Source organism: Neolamprologus brichardi, chromosome 16, assembly GCF_056152115.1.
Source record: "Neolamprologus brichardi isolate AB-2024 chromosome 16, ASM5615211v1, whole genome shotgun sequence".
NCBI lineage: Eukaryota > Metazoa > Chordata > Actinopteri > Cichliformes > Cichlidae > Neolamprologus > Neolamprologus brichardi.
In genome coordinates, this window is record NC_142119.1 from 35,617,543 (window position 1) to 35,639,477 (window position 21,935).

The 21,935-nt window shown below is 43.6% G+C and overlaps 1 protein-coding gene across 2 annotated transcripts in view; it reads right to left on the minus strand.

The window, feature by feature from the left end:
- The window catches only part of LOC102792225 (aryl hydrocarbon receptor-like), a 33,278-nt gene that overhangs the window by 6,434 nt on the left and 4,909 nt on the right, over positions 1 to 21,935 (minus strand). For both annotated transcript variants that reach the window (XM_087830116.1, XM_087830115.1), the window contains exons 2-8: positions 15,306 to 15,496; positions 7,581 to 7,681; positions 4,413 to 4,502; positions 3,603 to 3,714; positions 2,978 to 3,105; positions 2,697 to 2,899; positions 2,438 to 2,547 (exon numbers count right to left, since the gene is read on the minus strand). In XM_087830116.1, the coding sequence (XP_087686242.1) occupies positions 2,438 to 2,547; positions 2,697 to 2,899; positions 2,978 to 3,105; positions 3,603 to 3,714; positions 4,413 to 4,502; positions 7,581 to 7,681; positions 15,306 to 15,496 (935 nt within the window). The remainder of the gene's footprint in view (positions 1 to 2,437; positions 2,548 to 2,696; positions 2,900 to 2,977; positions 3,106 to 3,602; positions 3,715 to 4,412; positions 4,503 to 7,580; positions 7,682 to 15,305; positions 15,497 to 21,935) is intronic.

A 21,935-nucleotide genomic window follows, 5' to 3' on the forward strand; every position in this document is an offset into this window, starting at 1 on the left:
CACATGCAAACTCTAAAACACTTGCAAAATCCAAAACACTTGCGAACTCTAAAACACTTGCAAAATCCAAAACACATGCAAACTCCAAAACACTTGCAAACTCTAAAACACTTGCAAAATCCAAAACACATGCAAACTCTAAAACACTTGCAAAATCCAAAACACATGCAAACTCTAAAACACTTGCAAAATCCAAAACACTTGCGAACTCTAAAACACTTGCAAAATCCAAAACACTTGCAAACTCTAAAACACTTGCAAAATCCAAAACACATGCAAACTCTAAAACACTTGCAAAATCCAAAACACTTGCAAACTCTAAAACACTTGCAAAATCCAAAACACATGCAAACTCTAAAACACTTGCAAAATCCAAAACACTTGCAAACCCCAAAACACATGCAAACCCCAAAACACATGCAAACCCCAAAACACATGCAAACCCCAAAACACATGCAAACCCTAAAACACATGCAAACTCCAAAACACTTGCACACTCTAAAACACTTGCAAACTCCACAACACATGCAAACCTCAAAACACTTGCAAACTCCAAAACACTTGCAAACTCCAAAACACTTGCAAAATCCAAAACGCATGTTTTTGCAAGTGCTTTGGAGTTTGTACGTGTTTTGGATTTTGCAAGTGTTTTGGAGTTTGCAAGTGTTTTGGAGTTTGTACGTGCTTTGTCTCTAGGGGCCACCGTAGGCAAGAATTGGAAACCAAACAACAGCAGCTGGTCTCCCGCGTTCACGTTAAAAGAATGTTGTCCTGTCACAAAAATATAAAATTCATAATAAACACGTTTTTAAAACACTGTAACATTTAAAAATTAGTCTTTTTTAGGTTTTTGTACTCATAAATATACCGTAATTGTCGGGGTATAAGCCGCTACTTTTTGCACAAGCTTTGAACCCTGCGGCTTTTAGTCAGGTGCGGCTTTTCTATGGATTGTCCATGATTTTTGTGATATCGTAAGACGATTTGTTTTGTTTGTTCCGCTGTTGTACGGCACTACGTTGCCTGGCGGAAGGGCATGTGATCAGACACACAGTATCGGGGTTCAAGAGTGGTATGTTGGTCACATGTCCATCCGCCAGGCAACATAGTGCCGTACAAGTAGCGCGAAAAACAAACTTCAAAGTAGCGCTACGCGTTCAGCGGGAGGCGTGGATGACGAGCGGCGATAAACTTGCGAAAAGCAAGTTATGCTCAACTCCACCAGTGGATTCTGACAGCGTGGAAAAGTGTGAAAACATCCATGATCACCAACGGATTTCGAAGGGCTGGACTGCTGCATGATGGAGAGGAGGACACCGCCACGGCCCTTCAGAGGGTGTTCGACTCTGACACTGACAACGAGGATTTGTTTGGTTTTGAAAGTGACAACGAAGGAGAGAAGCGGAGAGTGGATGACCTGTTCGTATCCGACACTGCAGAAGAGGACTTTGGTGGTTTTAGTGCGCAGGAAGAAGAGAAAGATGGTGAATGACTGACTTTTCTTCTTGTTAAAGCCGTGTCACTGCACCTGAGCCTAAAAGGTAGTCCGAATCTATTTTTCTGGTGTGCTGTAGGTTATTGTTATGTACGACATTTGTTACTCATTTATGAAGCACAGTACATGTTTCGTACTTGTAATTACCGCTACTTGTACATATACCTAAAAAGTCATGCAAATATGTACCCATGACTTGTTTTTCAAAATATTAATAAAAGTGATCTGTCTCCAAACAGCCATCTCTTTCCTGACAATTCCCTTTGTGCATATTCTCTTACATATGATAAGTCAACATTGAAACACCTGCGGCTTTTAGTCAGGTGCGGCTAATGTATGTACAAAACAGGATTTTCCCCTGATTTTAGCTTGTGCGGCTAATATTCAGGTGCCTTTGTAGTCCGGGAAATAATGTACATTGATTCATGTGTGTAGATGTTTTATGTCTGTGCCCAGAGAAGGCCACAATCAAACCTAACCCATGTAACTGTTTAACATGTGTAGATGTCATTTTTCATCGTCTTTCGTCCTCCCACCACTGCTCTCTCCTCCCTCCTCTCGTCCTCTGAACTGAAGTCCGAGCTCTGTCACCCAAACGCGTATAAACATCCGGATTTATTCCAGATGTTGTCACAATCACTTCGTTGTAATCGCCCGTCCCAGCACAGCTGACGATGCTCCAACTAAACGACCACACCAGGTTATAAAGTTTGTGTTCGGCTCAAGTCACAATCACAAAGTTTGACTATGTTCTTGCAAATGAGAGTTCATTCACTAAATATTTACGCCCAACAACGTCAGACACACGTCAAAGACAGTTTCAGACTAAGACGAGCAGCTTCACGGTCTAATGCACGATCAGTCTGCAGTAGCTGCGTTGCAGTCGATACGATGGTATCAATGGTCTTAAATTTGAAGGCTGACTTTGAATTGCTAACATACTGCGGATGTGGTTGTCGGCACAGTGCATCATGTCAGCTGCGTGGATAAACTGGTATCCGGAGCCTTTCATGCACAGCTCAATCTCGGAATAGCCCAGCACGATCTTCCCCCTGCAAACAATAAATGGTGGAGTTAAAATTCAGTTAGCAGTAAAGCTGACTCCACCGTGACGGAGGATGGTGTTCTGAGATTTTAAGTACTTTAAAAGCAAATATATGAAGAATATAAAAAACACAGCAGCCCAGATAATTTGCTGTACCTGCTATCGATCCCTGTGGGGGTGAAGTCCAGCTTGTGCTTGGTTTGAAACAGGAGCATTTTAGCTCTGATCTCCACGATGGACGGAGGCTGCACGGGCATGGCGATGGCGAACAGGGCCAGCTGAGGTCTGCGACATGCCCCGTTGTCCCTCAGCAGACTCTGGCCGTGGACGTACTTCAGTCGCCCCTGGAACTTCAGAGCCTGGTTAACACAAGGAAATGAGATGTATTTTTCTTTTTTTTCCTGAGCTGACCTTTAACCTTCAACCTTTAAACTAACCAGAAAGCCCGAGGAATTGTCCAGCAGGCAGCGGAAGCGACACACGAAGCTGCGCTCCAGGAAGGAAGAGTTCTCCGGCGGGAGGTGCTCCGGATTGTGCATGACTGTGTTACCACAACTCTGCAAGACTGAGAAGGCAGATGAAGCTGTTACTGCACGACAGAAGAGTCTGATGTGAAGCTCTGATCTGTGCCATGACAGGAGAGTGTTTGGATTTAACAGGAAGTCAGTGCAGGAGAAATCTGCTCTCTTTCTAGTCCCTGTCAGGACTCCTGCTGCAGCATTTTGGATTCACTGAAGGCTTTTAGGGGAGTTTTTACTTCCTGATAATAATGAATTACAGTAGAAGAAGTAATAAATGCATGAATTAGCTTGGATGTTTCTAATTTTAGTGATATTGTGCTAGCAGATACACCTGTGGTATCTGTTTGAAACTTGCACGCTGCCTGGTTCCTCAGTTATTGCATTCACTAACTTGGGTGCCACACCATCCACACCAGCCGTGGGAGACGACAACAGTGACGCCTGATTGGCCTTTTACGACGGAGAGGTAAAAAGGTTATCTGATAGGATGTTTGGAGCAAAGATGTTGATGCATGTACACGTTTGCTTGAAAAGCGCTCACCGTCCTCGTCGGCTGCAGCAGGAGGGTTCAGAGCAAAGTGCAGCTGCTCTCTGAACGTGCTGCGATCATCGGTGTGGATGAGATCAAACACACTCTGATGCACCACGTCTGACTGTTGGCAGAGGAGCACAGCATCAGTCAGTCAGTTTAAATTTGGCTTATAAAACATGTGAACGAGGCATAAACACAATGATGTCACCATCTGTGCAGGGTAGGACTGTAAGTCACATGTTTGGATTTATAAATGCTCAAAAGAGATTCAAAAATATTATTTTCATATGATTATTACTGATGAACTGATGAACTCTAATATGAAGCATTTCTTTGAACTCAATATGCTGTTCTCTTGGCTCGGCCTCCTTCAGCACTGCAGTTCCGGCTGCTTCCTTTAGGGGTCGCCACAGCCTCGTCTACCTCCCTGTCCTCAACATTCAGCATTCCCTGCTTGGTGCAGCCACTATTCCTGCTTTGCACACCTGAAGCATCTCAGCCTTGACCTGAACTCTCCTCCTGTCCATCCCAGTCCCTGTAAACCTTGTAAATCATCCCTTTCACTGTTGCTGCTGCCCTTCAGTGTGCCTGTAATCTTCACCTCTCTTCTGTTGTTTTGGGTGGTGGACCCTCAATTACTAGACTCCTCCACCGTTACTACCACTGCTCCTTTAATCAAACACAACATTTAAAGTAGGAGGAGTTTGTGCAACTTCTGCATTTTAAAGTGCAAGTTCACACTCAGACCAGCTTATCCAAACACCAAAGTCATAAAATGTGTGTGTGTGTGTGTGTGTGTGTGTGTGTGCAGTGACTCACCTGGTGGAAGCCCAGGTAGTCCTTGATTGTGGTGGAGGCGTAGAACACTAACCCAGCTGACGTGACCACCATGACGAACCCGTTCAGAGCCTGAACAGACAACACAGTCACTGATGACACAAACATCCTACACAAGTTCAGAACATTCACTGTGTTTTTCAGCTAAATCTCTCAGCACATCGTACACACACTGTCACGCTGTGCAGCAGTATCTTTGTGTGAGGCTGGAATATTGGCTCAAATTGTGGTCATAAATATTTTGTACAGTTTTGTACGTAAATCAGAATTTGTATGTGTAAAAAGATTTGTGTGTAGCCAAAAAATACGTGTGAAACTCTGCACTCAAGTTTCAAGTTACAAGTACGAATTTTGACCTGTTTTTTCTTCCTTTCATCTGATTGGCCAATGTCATGTCAATCACAAATTTAACTATCCAATCAGAGAACAGATGGGTTTGGCTGTCGGAGGGTTGCTTTATGGAGCTTCAGGTCCTTGAAGGGAATAAAAGCCCTTTTACATGCCAGCCCAGCGTTTTCCTTCATCACCACGAAGGAAAATTTTTGAGTGATTTTTGTGTCACAGGTTTGCATGTTAATACAGGGACCTCCAGAGCCTTTTCAACAGCGCTGCGGACCTCGGTGGGGGCAGTGTTGTGGAAATGACACAGTGTTCACTACTGGGGATAGTTACAAAGCTTTCTTCGTTATGAATTAGCATACATGGTTTTATTGAACATTTGAAGAACCAGCAAAAAAACCAAACTCTTGTAGAGGACATAAAGTCAGAGATAGAAACAACAAGGAGCAGGTGCAGCTAGTACAGGTAGAGCTGCTGCAAAAACCCACAGAGCTCAGCAGCCAGCGCAACAAATTCTGGATCCTTGGCTTTTAGTTAGCAGTTAGCATTAGCAGCACATGCTGCCTCTGATGTGAAAGGACCTTTATGCTGCGCACTGTGACTCACAGCAATGGTCCCGGGTCAGCCCTGACTTTGTGTTAAACTAATCCTAAAGTAATAATGGTATTTCTAACTACTGATATACTAAAACTTTATCCTTTCAACAGCTGCTGAAAGTTAGGGGACCTAGCTGCTATCAGATATTTATATAGAGATCCTCCAGCTTCAAACTGTATCACCCTTCAAGGACCTGCAGTTCAAAAAAGCTCCCCTCCAACAGCCAAACCCATCTGTTCTCTGATTGGTTGTTACATTTGTGATTGACATGACATTGGCCAATCAGATGAAAGGAAGAAAAATAGGGTCAAAATTCGTACTTATAACTTGAAACTTGAGTGCAGAGTTTCACACGTATTCTTTGGCCACACACAAATCTTTTTACACACACAAATCTTTTTTACAAGTACAATTTGAGCCACACTGGAAGAGTCTCGTGTTGTGGGTTTTGTTTTGAATGCATCACAGAGCACAACGTTGTGTCGTTTCAACCGCTACAGTTTGCTCTACAAGATCTGCTGAAGTCGTGTTTGGGCCTTTTCAATAAGCTGACATGAATGTTAGCCTGCTGTTATTCCACGTTACCTGGATTATATCAATATTCACACTACACAAAGATTAGCAGCATCACAGTGATGTGTTTTACATGTCGTCACACTGATTTGTGTTTGTGTGTGGACTGAAGTCTACGTTTGTGAGTTCTCAGAGGTTCACAGGACTTTATGCTTGTGGATCATACTGTAACATCTGGATGCTTTTGGAGAAACTTTCTCTCCACGTCTTCTGTAAAAGACAAAGTGCTAATAAACACTGGTTTCTATCAGGAAGCACAAAGTTTTGGCACGTTCACCTGTCATAACGTCCTCATGACTGGACAGACGTGGATTAGCTCCACACAAAACACAACTATGACACAAACAAGCAGAGGCTGAGTGTGTGTTTGTGCACCTGCCAGCGGCTCACTGATCACTCAGGACCAACACTGTTACTGTGCTCGTCTGTCAGCGTCATGACTACATAGCTGTTTATCTGAATCACACTCACATGCTGCTCTGTAACAGCACACAGGGTCGTCTAAAAAATTCACCTTCGTTTGTGATAAAGTTATCAAAGCAGTTTTGTTGATTCTATGTGTGCACTGAAATGAAAATGATTCTAGCTTCAAAATTAAATGAAAAAACAAAAAACTGCTTAAGGTTTAAAGTTGGCATTACGTAGTAGGGCTGCCACGATTAGTCGACTATCAAAATCGTCGATGACTAATTTAATAGTCGATGCCTCGTTTGAAGCTTTGTAAGATCCCAAAAGACGCAGGAATAAGTAGTAGGATTTAAGAGTGTAATAACGGACTGAAACAGAAGATGGCAGCACTGCATGTACAAGGATGCCAGCTGCCGTTAAACCCCGAAGAAGAAGAAGCTGTGTCCCAGAATTCATAGTGCAGCCCAGCTCAGTTTCCAACAATGGCGGCAGCTAGTTAGTTTTAATATTACTCTTATTATTCTTTCTGGGTCACAAAATAAACGTTTAACATATTTTCAGGTGAGAATGTAGCTGTGTAAACCTCAAATATCTGCTCAGTTTATCAAGACACCACATATTTTCAAAAGCGCTCCGACGTTTTCGGAGACGTTACCCACTAGCTCGATAGCTAGCCGGGGGCTAGGCTCACTAGAGCCGTGAGAACACCACAAACCCACCTCTGTCTTTCGCTACTCAGGTTAAACATGATATATAAGTCACTTAGATAACTTAAAAATGTTATTGTTTGTTTTTTAGTATTTTATTTGTTCCTGAGTAAATCGGTTTGGCTGAGATTAAAGTTATAGTTTTTACACAGCTGAATAAACGTCAAGCAGACAGCTGATCATCAGAAGTGTGAGATGCTGGAGAATTTACTCCGGTGTCCTGTTATATTTTAGATAGCAAGGAGTTTATTCAACTTCACCGAAACAATCTGAAAATTTCATTAAAATTTAATAAACTATCATCTTGTCTTTATTTTTAGTTAGCACATACCTTAAACACTTAAAGCTGTAAGCTAATGATAGTTATATAAGAGCAGATGCTGCTGGTGCAATAAGCTGTACGTTTTACGTCCAATGGATGATGATCTGATTAGTCGACTATCAAAATAATTGTTTGTGGCAGCCCTATTACGTAGTAAAACTGGCATGCAGAGGGACGTTTATAATAAAAGCTCCTGAGTCTTACCTGGAGCAGCAGGTCGCCCTCAGAGAAGGCTGTAGCGTCCATGTTGTTGCGTCCGTTCAGCCCAGGAAACATCACGCTGCTTTTGCTGTTCTTCATGGTGGCTGCATCACAAAACATCAGCAAAGAGGGAAACAGGAATCAGCTGACCATCAACAGCATGACCAGTGACTTAATGCATTCATTTGAGCTGCTGTAAAAACCACGGCAGCAGCAGAGCTAGTTTGGACGACCACTTCCAGGTAGAGAAACTTGGCGATGTGTCTGTTATGTTTTTTTGACATTAGGAGCGTGTGCGAGGCGCGTGCATCGCAAACAGATAAACCAAAGTGAATGTGAACATGTATCATGTTCACATTCAGAGAAGTTCTCTTAATGTTCAATGAAATTTAAACATGTGCAGCTCCAGTAGCTGATTGTGATCCAAGCTTTAAGCTATATCATGCAAATAACGTATGCAATTAAAAGTTTAAGTTGATCCCACTCTGCATCATGAAACTAGACTCTTATACTACATTAACAGGTTAATGGTGACCTGTGGAGCCTGTCCTGGGTGTCACATCCTGCTTTTGCAGCAGAAAAGCCAGATTTTTGGCTTTAGTAGAGGTCCAGTTGCTGGTTTCTCTGCCAGAAAACTGGTTTTCCCATCACTGGAAAGCTGATCTGGCACATTTATGCATCTGCCTGGGGGGACTTTTAGCAGGCAACAGCTACACTAATGCTTCCCTTTATGTGGACAGCCACTGCAGGACTGGCCTCTCTCACTCTGGTCCAGTCCTGCTGCACAGATCTTTTGATGAGAGAAGCTTGACCCTTGAGCGCCGCCCCGTCGCCTGACGTGGACTCACGTAGCACACACACAAACACTCTGACCTGCACAGCCTGACTTTTACACAAAGCTCAACCTTACATATAATGAAAGCCACACACACAACCGCTGCTAGCAGCAAATGTGAGTTTCACATGTGAAGCCATCAGACAGACAATCGTGCTAACTGCATTAGAAATAAACAGACATAATTCATTTGTGCTTCTTCAGCCAAACATATACACAAACAGCACACTGTTGTCCAAATGTGGACCAGCCACCACATTCCTCCATCACTCTTTCCCTCCTAATTCAGCGTTTGCGTGAGTCAGTAGGCCTCTTTGTGGCGTCTGTTTGTTTTCATTCGAGCTGTGTGAACTCTGCGGCGGGTTCTCGTTTTTCCATCGCTAACAGCTCAACAGCTCGTGGCGCTGTGGAGCGTCCAGCTCTGTGAGGCTGTGCAACAAGCATGTCTATAGATGCTTGACCACATCGTAGGAAACACTTCTGAGGGCTTGCAGGGGGCAGTGCAAGAAGAGAAACACAGATTAACATTAGCATGCATGCACAGTCTGCACATGCACAGCCACCTTGAGACTGTGCAGATATCTAACAGTAGACGTGCCCTGCAGTCGTGAGCAGTCTACGGTTTCTCAGCCTTCCTCTGAGCCCCGGCACAAAGGCAGCTGCAGGGCAGTGACAGGAGCTCTTCACGCTGTCGGTGCTGGACAGGTAACCTCAGCTTGCTCATTATACTTCAGCACTGGCCCTGGGCCATCGGGCTTTTGCTTAGACTGAACCCTGTGACCTGTGCCGCGAGTGCACGTTTGAAATGTACAGTATATCTTTGCATTGTGAGATGTAAAACCAAACGAAACGAGTTCTCTCTGTGGCGTCAGCTCCGGTTAGAAACAACAAATCCGTCCTGCAGCTTCCCAAATAACACTGACTGTTATGTCTGTGACTCAGCCTTACTGTGAAAACCAAGACTGAGCGAATGATAAACCATTTTATGGCTCTTCTTGTTTTCGCAGGCTACAGCGTAACGTGACACCATGTTTCAACATTAAACTGCAGCTTCCTGTTTAACAAAACAGACTGGCTAAGGTCCACTGTACCTCTGATCCATGTCTGCCATTCAGGGATGTGTTAGCTGAATCTTCAGTCACAGAACACCTACATCAGTGAGCAGTGACAGCAAAGAAAAGGCACTAAAATAAGCCAATCAGACTAAATAAACAACTGAATTGGATTCTCGAGCATGTAACGTGTACTTGAGAGTAACAGCAGGAAGTGGAGGCACAGCGAGGCTACGGGGAGAAAAGGGAAATGCAGTCACAGTTGGAGGTCTGCCAAACTCAGAGTAGTAGTATAAAGCATGCCAGCAGTGCATATGGGAATATTATCTAGATTTGAAAACATTTAGTTCCAGTAGATCCTGTACAGAGATCTCTGCTCTCACGCAGATGTGCAGGAAAGGGCGGAGCTCGCTGCAAGGACGCCAATTAGCTGGATCACTTGGTCCAAAGGTTCATCCTCCCATCACGCCTTTACCTCCCTGATTTTAGGGGGAACACCTGGCCTCTATTGCTCAGTATCAGACTTCAGTGTGAAGCTTTGGATGGAAACAGGTTTGCTGATCGCACTCACAGTTTACAGTAAATACCATCACGCCGCCATGAAGTTATGTGATCATTACAGACCTGATAAAGTGCAAACAGTAAAAATGTAAGAATTGGAGAGCTTTGAATCTTCAATCAGCTGTTTGGGTTTATTAAAAATGTTTCACCCCAGCCAGGTGTTTGTGCTGACGGGTGTGTAACGCTTTCTTTAATACCTCAAAGCACACAGAGAGAAAACAACCCTGAACATCTATAAACGACTTACTCCAAATGACACAAATCAAACCCAACACCAGACTTAACAAGAGCGATACAGTGAAACAACAACAGCTCAGGATAGCCGGTGTAAGAATCTGGGGCCTCAGCCCTGGCTGTGACGCTCCTTCTGCCACTTTGCACGGGTTTTAAGAGCTGAGGGGTTCACTTTCTTGGGGTAACTTTGCTAGGACGTCCACTCGTGGGAGAAACTGTCTCCAGAGTAGGGCTGGGCGATATGGCCTAAAATTCATATCGCGATATAATTTGAAGCACATGTGGTAACGATATATATCACGATATATTCTTTTCTTCTGTATAACGTGTTTTCCACACTATAAGGACTTAAAATCCTTTAATTTTCTAAAAAATCAAGAGTGTGCCTTATGTATGAATTCTGGTTGTGCTTACTGACCTCGAACTGATTTTGGCAGAAATCTGTTAAAAATGTTTTGATGGATTGTCAGAGCATTACGGCTGCCGTAGTGAGGAGCTTCGCGGAGGAATCTGGGTCCAAAACTCCGTCAGATTCAGGTCCCAAAGTCAAACACACACTGAGAGTTAAAAACGGTCTAAATTCTTTCATCTTTAATTAAATCATCAGCGTTGCTGCTTTACCAGGTGTAACAATTAAGTTTAACATCCATGAAAACAGAAGTTATTAAATTTAACGGAGTTAGAAGTTAACAGGAAGTTAGCTCGCTAGCTTCCACCTAAACATTTCATACCATGTTCTGACAGAGATTTCTGAAACTAATTAAAACGTACAGCTCTGCTACCACTTCCAACATAAATGAAGACAGAAACTAAACAGCAGTGATGTTTGCAGCGTTACTGAAGTTGGGCTAGCTGGTATATAATGTTGTGCTACGTGATTGCTAGCGACACAGCTATGTTAGCATAACATTAGCACAGTGAAGCTGGAGGATGAATGCTAACTTTTTTTCCGCTGTTTCTCCAATGTTACGGAAGTGGAACGGTCTAAATTCTTTCATCTTTAATTAAATCATCAGCGTTGCTGCTTTATCAGGTGTAACAATTAAGTTTAACATCCAGGCATCCATGAAAACAGAATTTATTAAATTTAACGGAGTTTGAAGTTAACAGGAAGTTAGCTCGCTAGTTTACACCTAAACATTTTCTGAGAGATTTTTGAAACTAATTAAAACGTACAGCTCTGCTATCACTTCCAACATAAATGAAGACAGAAACTAAACAGCAGTGACATTTGTAGGGTTACTGAAGTTGGGCTAGCTGGTATATAATGTTGTGCTACATGATTGCTAGCGACACAGCTATGTTAGCATAACATTAGCACAGTGAACCTGGAGGATGAACGTCAACGTTTTTTCCACTCGATAAAAGTTAACGTGAGGGATTCTGGTGGTTATGGACAAATGCAATCGCATAGCAGGATGCTATACACGGGCCAAACTTCAGTCAGGAGAACAACTGAGATTATTCATCCACAATACGAGGTTAGTTATTAATATACTGCAACAACATGGGAACAGAGCAGCTGCGAGAGAATTCAACATTAATGAATCAATGTTACGGAAGTGGAGGAAGCGCAGTTTTTGGCTTTCCCCATATTTCAAAAGTGCTTCATCTCTTTGCTATGACTGTCGCCATAATTTGCAGATGATAATGGTTGTAGCCGCTGCGATGCTTTCGACCAAAACAGGCGCAGCTTGATGACATCATCAACATGCGCTATCGCGATAGAGCGATATAGTCAAAATCTCTATTGTTGGCCAAATTTATATCGTTTCTATTGCCCACCCCTACTCCAGAGTTCAGAAAACATAACACAACAGGACATTATGTTGACTGTGCCAAGTGTTTCCACCTCATTAAGTGCAATGAATCAACAGTTTGAGGCGACACAGCCACAGCATTTCTAAATGTAGCAAATCAGATTGAAGCTGCTGGAAGATAAATGCTTCAAGTATGGACACATGCAGATCTCTAAAAGCTAACTGACGTTTACATTCTTGGCAGATTTGAATCACAGTCCTTAAATAAATGTAATAACACATGTTCTATGTTTCTGATGTCCATCCAAACTCTGAGTGGGGCAACAGCTGATGCTGGGTCAGGACGTAAATAAGCAAGTGTCCTCACAGAAAGCCTTGGTGAGCTCAGGCTGACCAGCAGAGACTGTTGTGTGTATGAAGAGAGATGCTGCGGTCTGAAGAAGCTGAGGACAAACCTTCAGAGAATGGAAAGGATGGAAACTGCTCTGCCAGTTGTTGCTTAGAGGATCACGATGCACTGACATGCAATCAAAACGCCAGCTGGCTGTCACTACACCAACACTGGTCTCATGTGATGAGACACAGCTGAACGAAGCACAGCCACAGACTTCATCCTAATGAGCCCACCAGGACTGAGACCAGACCGGTCTCCTCAAAACTGATTCTCTCGTCGTTCCTGAAGTTACAGTTACGTGTCACGTGTACAGGTGTGTGTTTACATGCTTAAGACATCACAAATACCAGATGACATCACATTAAAGTGCACCACCTCAACTATGATTGCTAACAGGCCTGGATGTTTTCCATCAACTTGGAAACTCTGCATTTTTCTCGGTTTTCTACCAGCATCACACAAATATGTCAGCGGCAGCGAGCCACAAGCCTTCCAAAACATCCAGCTCTGCTTCACGAAGTCACGCTATGAGGCCGGGGGCCCAGCTTGTTCAATCACCAAGCAGCCTGATCATGTTTCATGATCATGTCATGGAAACTGCCTGTTTCTTTTTCCTCTAGGCCCTTTTCTTTGAGCCAAAGTGTTTTACTTTGGTTTTACAGGATCCGTAGCTTAAATCCTCGGCACTTTTCTATTACAAGAGTAGCTGCAGCTAAAGCAGGATATTCTGTATTTGACTGAAACACATTAAAGTCTTGTTTGGAGATATAACTGTTGACTTGAATAAATGCTGCGACGCTCGACGGTCTAATCTGATGTTTCCCCGACAAACATCTTTCTTGGCTACAACGTGAACAGCAGCATTTTAACGCAGCAGCATGGAGCAGTGACCTCATGCTGTAGATCTGAGACCAGAACGAAACACAAGCCCACCCTCAGAGGGGCTCGAGCCAGTGTGCTCTTTATGCTGGTCCTGAACAAAAATCAACGGGAGGCTTCGAGTCACACTGATTTATTTGTACGGTAAAATCTGAAGTCCTCAAACTCTCGATGGTCTTCCTTTTAGTGCTTAGCTAACTGTGAATGCACTGGGAAAGTGTCTCACCTGTAGACAGAAAGGTGGAAGAGGAATGCCAGCGCTCATGTGATGACATGTAATATCCATTCACACTGCAAGCACGCACACTTTTCACACACTGTCTATTTAAAGTTGCACAGCTGATAACTGATAAAATCCGTCTTTGGAATCCACTTTGTGCATTTTTACCTCTACTTCTCTACGACTCCTAAACCAAGAGACGCGACACCTGCAGATAAGACACTTCATGTCTACTGTTAGAGACAGAAACTTACTCAGCAGTCTGTCAGGAAACAGCTCGGCTAAAACGTCTGTTGTACTTAAAGACAGCGATCCTCTGCAGCTGTGTACGACTCACATGTCATTGACTTTCTTCTGACTCATCAGCTTTTCAAAGCCCGCACGTTTAATTAAGTTGCAGCGACTCTTAAAAAGCATTTGAGGAATATTTGAGGCTGTCGTGGGTGTTGCTCGGAGGCGAGGTGGGGTCAGGTTAGCGGCAGTGAGGATGTGCCGTTTCCTAAAACTGGATTCCTGCATGCTTCTCATTCCTGCCTGTAGTTCAGTCACTTCCTGCTGGCTTCACTGCGCCCTTTACCTTTACCTTTACTCCCACCTTAGTCTACATTACCTCATTCATACAAGTGTTTGCTTGTATTCATTATCAGTATTTTGGACTTTTGTGTCATTATTACGGTTGAATTAAAAACTCTGATTTACCTCTCATATATACCTTTCACTGCGTCCACTGTTTCACGCCTACCGAGTCCTACACGTTGGACTGACAGGGCTCTAGTGACACAGTGCACCTACATCTCTTTTATTTCCAATTATAAACCACCGTCCTACTACAAGTTGCCCTGACTCAAAGCTTGGGCAGACTGCAGGGAGCTGCAGCTGCCAAACGGAGGCAGTGTCCAAAGTATGTGGTCGAACCGGTCTGTGGGCTGCTCTTCCTCGTGCTGTTGTTGGTCTCTGAGAGACGCAGAGAACAACGAAATCATATCATGCAAAGAACAGAAGGGAAACTGAGTGTTAAAGACGATGTAAAGTGTGCACTGCAGCTGCATTTCATGCTGCACTCTATCTTTGATGCCTGTTGCATTTCTCCCGATGATGCTAAACTTCTTCTGGGTTCAGGTCGGCTTGTCAACCAACCAGCGTCTGCTCAGTGCAAGGTCGAGGTCTGCGCTGTTGGGTTTGTGTGGTTTCTCAACCACAGTATTACTCGCACGATCTGATATCCTCGTGTTGGTGTTGTTCCCAGATCATCATACTAAAGGTTGTTCCAGGATCAACATTGCAAGTGACCAATCAGAATGTTGTGATGTCATACTTTTGCGACTTCAGGAAAAACCGGCGTAAAACAAAAAACTGTACTTAAGCTGCGAGAAACCGCCTTTGTCCGCCGATCAACGGACCCTAACCCTTTAATAAATGCTAAGCAGAATTGATATTGTCCTTGCAACATTGGAATTTCATAAATGCACGAATGGGTTGGTGCGCAAAAGAATAACGTCACAATAATGTGATTGGTCACTTGCAATGTTGAACCTGGAACAACATTTTCATGATGATCTGGGAACAACACCAACACGACGATATCAGATCATCCGTATTACTCAACACAAGAGTCGGTAAGAGCAGACATATTATCGTTTACTCCGTGGTACAAAGAGCAGGCTGTCATGTGTTTGTGGCTATTATAAGGCAGCGAACGTGGAGGTCAGGGTGGGCTTATCATCGTTTCATTTCACCACGCAGCACTGACATTTCAACAAATCTTTGGATATGCACTTGTGGCTGGTCTTTACCTTTGAAGAAGCTCTTAACCCTCAGATATCCCACGCTGAGACGGAGGACTGACAGCTTGTCCAGGCGAGAGCGCACCTCCTCAGGAAACGGCAGCAGGTCCATCAGCCTGTCAAGCTCCCCGTTCAGCCGATCCCGGTGGCGCTTTGACGGGTTGGATTTAACCACCGCATTGCCCTCACTCACCTTCTTTCTGAGGAATTACAAGAAAATATCCGGTTAGTGGTTTCAGGGCAAAATATGAACAGTGAATGAGCCTGGATGCACCGAGTCAGCATCAGAGCTGCATGTGTTACTAAACCAATAACTGTGATGCTAACATGACACCAGAGGAACATCTATTGTTCTAAACACCAGAACAAAGCAGACTGGATGTTCTTTCCCAAGGAAACAATCGTCAGCTCAGGATAAATACTACAGACAGCAGTTTACAAAACACACATTTCCACAAGTCATTCGATCAGGAGGAAAACCAGTCTTAACCACGACAGCCGCGGACATCTGTTCGACCACCCATGCTCAAATGCAAAGGGGAAACTCACGAGGCTCACTGGAGATACATGTCATTGCTCACAAATCACAAACACATGCTGAACTGGGAGGAAGACCAAGTGTGAGTGAAAGTGAGCGATCAGCACTGTTATCATTCCTTCAGCGAACACCTGCAAACTCACCGCACGAGGAGAAATAGCACCAAATGTTTAGAAAACAACCACCTGCTCAAGTCTACAGCAGCTCACTCGTGCCAGGATCACCAGATGGAGCACAAAGAGAAGTCTCAGGAATGTTAAGACAGTAAAAAACATGAAACCAGAATTGTGACAGATGCTGTTTCAGGTTTCAGCAGCGTAAGCCCAACCTGGCCTACGAAAAGTGGAAATGATCAAAGACCCTACTCTTATATTTCGTCTTCTTCTACAACACTTTAAGCTTTTAACATCCAGAATTAAGACTTTAGATCGTTATATATGTTCACTATTTAAAAACAGCTGTATAATCTCTACATACATGTTTATATCAGAAAATAAATAACGCCTGAATGTCCAGTAATAAAACTGAAACTGTCAGCTTGACAGAAACAATCATTTGATTTATGTTGTGACTATTGAAGTATGTACATGTACAAATGATCAGGATGACTTCTTCCATGTTCTCCCTCCTACTTCTGTGCTGAACAATAACCTGGGATTTAACTAACCAATGTATTTTAGAGATTGTTCTAAATGGTCTTTCTGTCATGGTCCTGGGCCATGTTGGCCCAGTATTCTTGGTTTTCGTGTATTTTGTTCTTTTTTATGCCGTGGTTCCTAGGTTCTGTTAAGATGTTCCTTATTTGATTACCCTCTGTGTATCTGTGAGCCCTCGTTTCCCCTCGTGTTTTATTCCATGTTTACCCGTTATGTCTGTGCTCTCTCCTTGGCTGCATCCCAATTCAGGGTCTGCAGCCTCAACGATCCTCAAGGGCCGCGTACTCAAAGACCGCTAAGGCCGGAAGTGCGAGGCTTGTGAAATGGGACGGTCTAGCCTCCGTTGCGCTGCCCAGGTTGCCTAGCAACCATGATACTAACAGCTGGAAACGTTTCATACAGCTTTGTTTGACAGAAATGAAGGAGAAAATCTTTTGTTCATGTGTTTGTTTCTACATGAGCTTTGATCATTCTCTGATTAAGCTCAGCTATTGAACGGCGTATATTTTAAAGTAAAGGCTTTAAAACCAAGTTAGTACAAACGTCACTAATGTCACATGACTTTGCCGACATGTGACCAACAGGAATGTTTTAATGTTCTTCGTTATTAAACATTTGCACATGAATAAGTGACATAATATTCAGTTCTTACTTAAAGTTTACTCTTCGGGCGCCCCAATTATCCACACCCACCGCCGCGCTATGCATTCTGGGATATGTTGGGCCACAAAGTCTACACCGCCACATCCTTAAAATTCAGGGAAATGAAGGACGCATTTGAGGGCTGCATTTCGAGCAGCCTTCGAATTGGGACAGCCTTCGTCGCGTCGCTGTGACGTAATCGGCTTTAAATGCGGCCTTTAAGGCTGCAGACCTTGAATTGGGATACAGCCCTCCTGTCTGAACCTCTGTGTACTTCCTGTTTTATTTTGACAGTCTCCCAACAGTCACAGTGTTGCGTTTACTCCTGCCCTGTCTTGTTATGATTATCAGTGTCACCTGTGTTCCCCGTGTGCTCCCACTTCCCTCGTTAACCCTCTGTGTATTTATGTCTGCGTCTCCCTCAGTTCTGTGTCACGTTCTCCCTCATTCATGGCCGTGTGTTTCTCCGTGTAACATGTTATAGTTTCCGGTTTAATTTGTATGGTTTTTCTGTCCAGCGATAAAGCTGTGAATTTTGAGTTAATTCCTGCCTCCGTGAGTTTGCGATTGGGTCCTCATCCAGCCTGCACACAGCCCCAACCATGACACTTTCTTGTGATAAATCATATATTTCAGACATGGATTCATTCTTATAATTGACACCAGCGTAGTGCCAACTGACCCCCAGCAACTCTAGCCATGAACCATGAGTCTGTCTGAAAACCTTAAACTGAGCAGGATTCACTATTAATAGTAAAAAATGGTAAATGGTCTGTATTTATATAGCGCTTTTCTAGTCCCTAAGGACCCCAAAGTGCTTTACACATCCAGTCATTCACACACTGGTGATGGCAGCTACATTGTAACCACAGCCGCCCTGGGGTGCACTGACAGAGGCGAGGCTGCCGGACACTGGCGCCACCGGGCCCTCTGACCACCACCAGTAGGCAGTAGGTGAAGTGTCTTGCCCAAGGACACAACAACCGAGACTGTTGGAGCCGGGGCTCGAACCGGCAACCTTCCGATTATAAGGCAAACTCCCAACTCTTGAGCCACGATCGCCCATTAATGAGTAAAAAAATCATGTGTGTGAATGTGTGGATGACTGTAGTGTAAAGCGCTACACAAATGCAGGCCATTTACCATTTTACAAAACTTCCACGATAACATTACGACAGGTTAAACTAGGGTTTGCCTTAAGCTGCATCCACACTGGAAGCTATTCACTCATGGCAACAGACTCATGGCGAGTCACATTTCAGGCTCTGGTTGCCCAGTTTGCTACCAGGTCATGTCTCAATCAGTGGTATTCATTACTCTCATTACTCGTCACTTTTTTCAGCTTCCCGTCCACGTCCTGACGCCGGAAGTTATTCACTTGGAGTTGTGCTGTCTACCAACCGAGGTTATCTCTTCTGCTGAGTCAACAGTTTCTACATCTCCTCCAGGAAATGGTAAACGTGCTGATTCTTTCTACCCTCCCGGAGCATTCAAAGCACTCTATACATTCATACAAGCACCATTTCTATCTAACGGTCACACTCGGCATTGGAGAGCAGCTTGGGGTTAGTATCTGACCCAAGGATATTTGACTGGATTAGCCAGGGATTTAACCATCAACCTTCCGATTAGCAGATGACCTGCTCTAGCAGCCCTCCCAGTGTATCTTTGCACTGTGGTAGTCATGCGTCCTCCTTTTCTTATTCTTTTCTGTGCTTTATGGTGGATGGCGCCACCAAAAAGGACCAGGATGGAGCGCCAACCAGATAATTACTGTTGCTTTACATTTTTATAATATGTATATTATCGACATATTATTTGTAATTAATTTTGCAGTTACCGTCATTATCCAGTCGTTAAGTCTGACGTCACTAGCTGTGTCTGGGCCTAAACTCCGCTGCAGGTCCATATATCAAACGATCACTATGGCATTACTGAGAGTTGAAAAACTGTCTAAAGTCTTTCATCTTTAATAAAATGATCAGCGTTCTGCTCTACCAGGTGTAACAATTGAGTTTAACATCCATGAAAACAGAATTTATTTAACGGAGTTAGAAGTTAGCAGGAAGTTAGCTCGCTAGCTTCTATCTAAATACAATATAGCATGTCCTGACTGCGGGGTTTTGGAAACAAATTCAAACGTACAGCTCTGCTATCACTTCCAACATCAATGAAGACAGAAAACTAAACAGCAGTGACGTTTGTAGGGTTACTGAAGTTTGGCTAGCTGGTATATAATGATGTGCTACGTGACCGCTAGCGACACAGCTATGTTAGCATAATATAAACAAGCTAACTTTTTTTCCTCTCGATAAAAGTTAACGTGAGTGTTCTCGGTGGTCAGGAACAAATGTAATCACATGGCAGGATGCTGTAAAAGGACCAAACTTCAGCCAGGAGAACAACTGAGATAATCCATCCACAATACGAGGTTAGTCATTCATATACTGCTGCATGGGCTGGGCTCTAGCTACATCCTAAGGTTTTAAAAACTGAGCTTAAATAAATGATTAGCGGTAATAAAAGCCGAGGGAGGTCAACGGGGATCACTGACTGTTTTAGGAGCTTTTTGAGATGAGAAAATACAAAACATTAAACATGTTAACAACACAAAAGCCGTATTAAACGCAGACTACTTTAGGCCCGGAAGTAGGATTCGTCACGTCATCACTTAACGACCGGATATTGTGACACCTCAACATGAAAGAGTTCAATTCATATGAACAGACTCATCAGGGAACAGCTGCGTCTCTACAGCCGGAGGCTTTTCTTCAAATCTTTTCTTATGAAGTGGAACCAATCAGTAAACTGTGTTAGTCTAATCACATTAAACCACTTGGTTTACCAGTAACATCCACTTCAACTACTACTGTAGCATATTTAGAGTTTGTGGCTGTCTCTTTCTCTCTTTACCAAAACTCTGATTAATGGCAGGTTATTAAATTTCCTCCTGCAGCACTAACTCGACTTACCCGAGCTGTACCTTCCCACAAATGGCGCAAGCCTGACTTCACTCTCAAGAAATGCTAGCACAGACAAAAGGCAGCGTTCAGAAGCATTTTTTCCACTTTGCTTTGCCATGGATCACAGGGTTGAAGACATCTGGAGACTCGCTGTATAAAAGGAAGATGTTTTAGCATATCTGTTAGGATTCCTCATCTCAACAGGACAAAGCAGGGATATGAACCCAGAGTCCTCGTCTCAGCTGTAAGGCAGCGCTGATGCACATCTGTCTGCTCTGAACAGGCAGAGCGTCTGCCAGATGCAGAAGGATGACTCAGTGGTGCTAAAGTATGAAACACATGCTTTCTAAACACATGCTGACAAACACAGGTGGCAAAACTGGAAGCAGAAGAGTTTCCTCGACAGAGGAAAAAGAATACTTGAATGAGTGACAGTGACAATACTGGAGTCAGGACCACGAGAGCTGAAAGAACATGGTTATTCCCATCTGCGCCTGTGCGTTGTGACCCGTCTATATCCACTGGATCACAGGAGATCCCCAGCACAGAAAAGCTCAAACATTAGTGACAACAAGATGTAACATTAAGTCAGAAACAGCATGAAAGGATGAGCTGTGGTAGAGGCGGGTTGCAAAATGGCTTGCAGATGCACAACCATTGTGCTTGAAACAGCTTGAGTAGCATGTCCTGCATGAAATAACCATTTAGGTACGTTGGAGGGCAGGAAGAGGAAACCTCTTCAGTAATAATTTCATCTTCAGCATTAATCAATGTTTAAGTCATAATCAGTGGGAACGCTGTGGTTTTGGTGGTGGAAGGAACAGGAGGAGTTTTTGAAGATTAATTATGTGTCACTTCAAATAGTTTTGCTCCCTGATTGCAAAGTTTTAGGAGAACATTTTAAAAGCCTTTTATAGAAATGTGACATTAACGTACTGAATGTTGGTAGGGACTTGGATGAAAAGTTTCCTCAGGTCAGACTGTGCAGGAGCTTTAAAAGGCTCCAGGCTGGGACTGCTTTCCCAGTTTGAGCCCTCGTCTTTCACTCTGGGAGTAAAGCGCAGAGGCAGGCAGCTGCTCTGAAGGCCTACGGGACGGAGAAATGACTCTGCAGGTTATATTTGATGCACTCCACATTTATTGTGTCTTGTTTATGTACAAGTGAAAGTCGAAACAAAGGCCACAGAACAAAGGGTAATGTCCTGCCACACCTCTTATCAGCATGTCTGTGTGTTTTTCACAATCCCTTTAGATTACGAGTCAAAAGAAATATTTGCACTGCAAGTATATTATCCCCATTAACAAGGACACAACTGCTCACTGCAGTGAATGCATGCTGATGCTATGAAGCGCACAGCTTTAATCCACTTAGTCTGTGTTGAGTACACATTCACACACAGAGAGCAGCAGGTAAGGAGCCCTACACACTACCATGGGAACCAGACACGTCTCAGTGGTCGTGTTTCACCTGCTCTGTTCAAACACACAGAGCCAATCACAGAGCTTTACTTAATATGGCCCAACTTTGATTGGTACTAGCAGCATTTGTAATCTAGTCAAGAGCTCCACCTTTTTGGACCAATCTGATAAGGGACACCTGTAAGCTGTGGATATAAATGTACGTTTCTTAGTGTTGATATTTTTAGTCTGTAAAGGCTCATTTTGTTTGATAGATGTGATAAAAAAAAATGAATTCAGTTCTGTTTTCAGACGTTTTACAGGTTTTGATCACCCCGAGCGCCCTGAGCCACTTTACAGCCTGAGCCAGCCTCACGTATCTCCTTATCGCCGTGCCCTCCCCAAGCACACCTGACATCTTTACTAACACAAGTGACCAGCG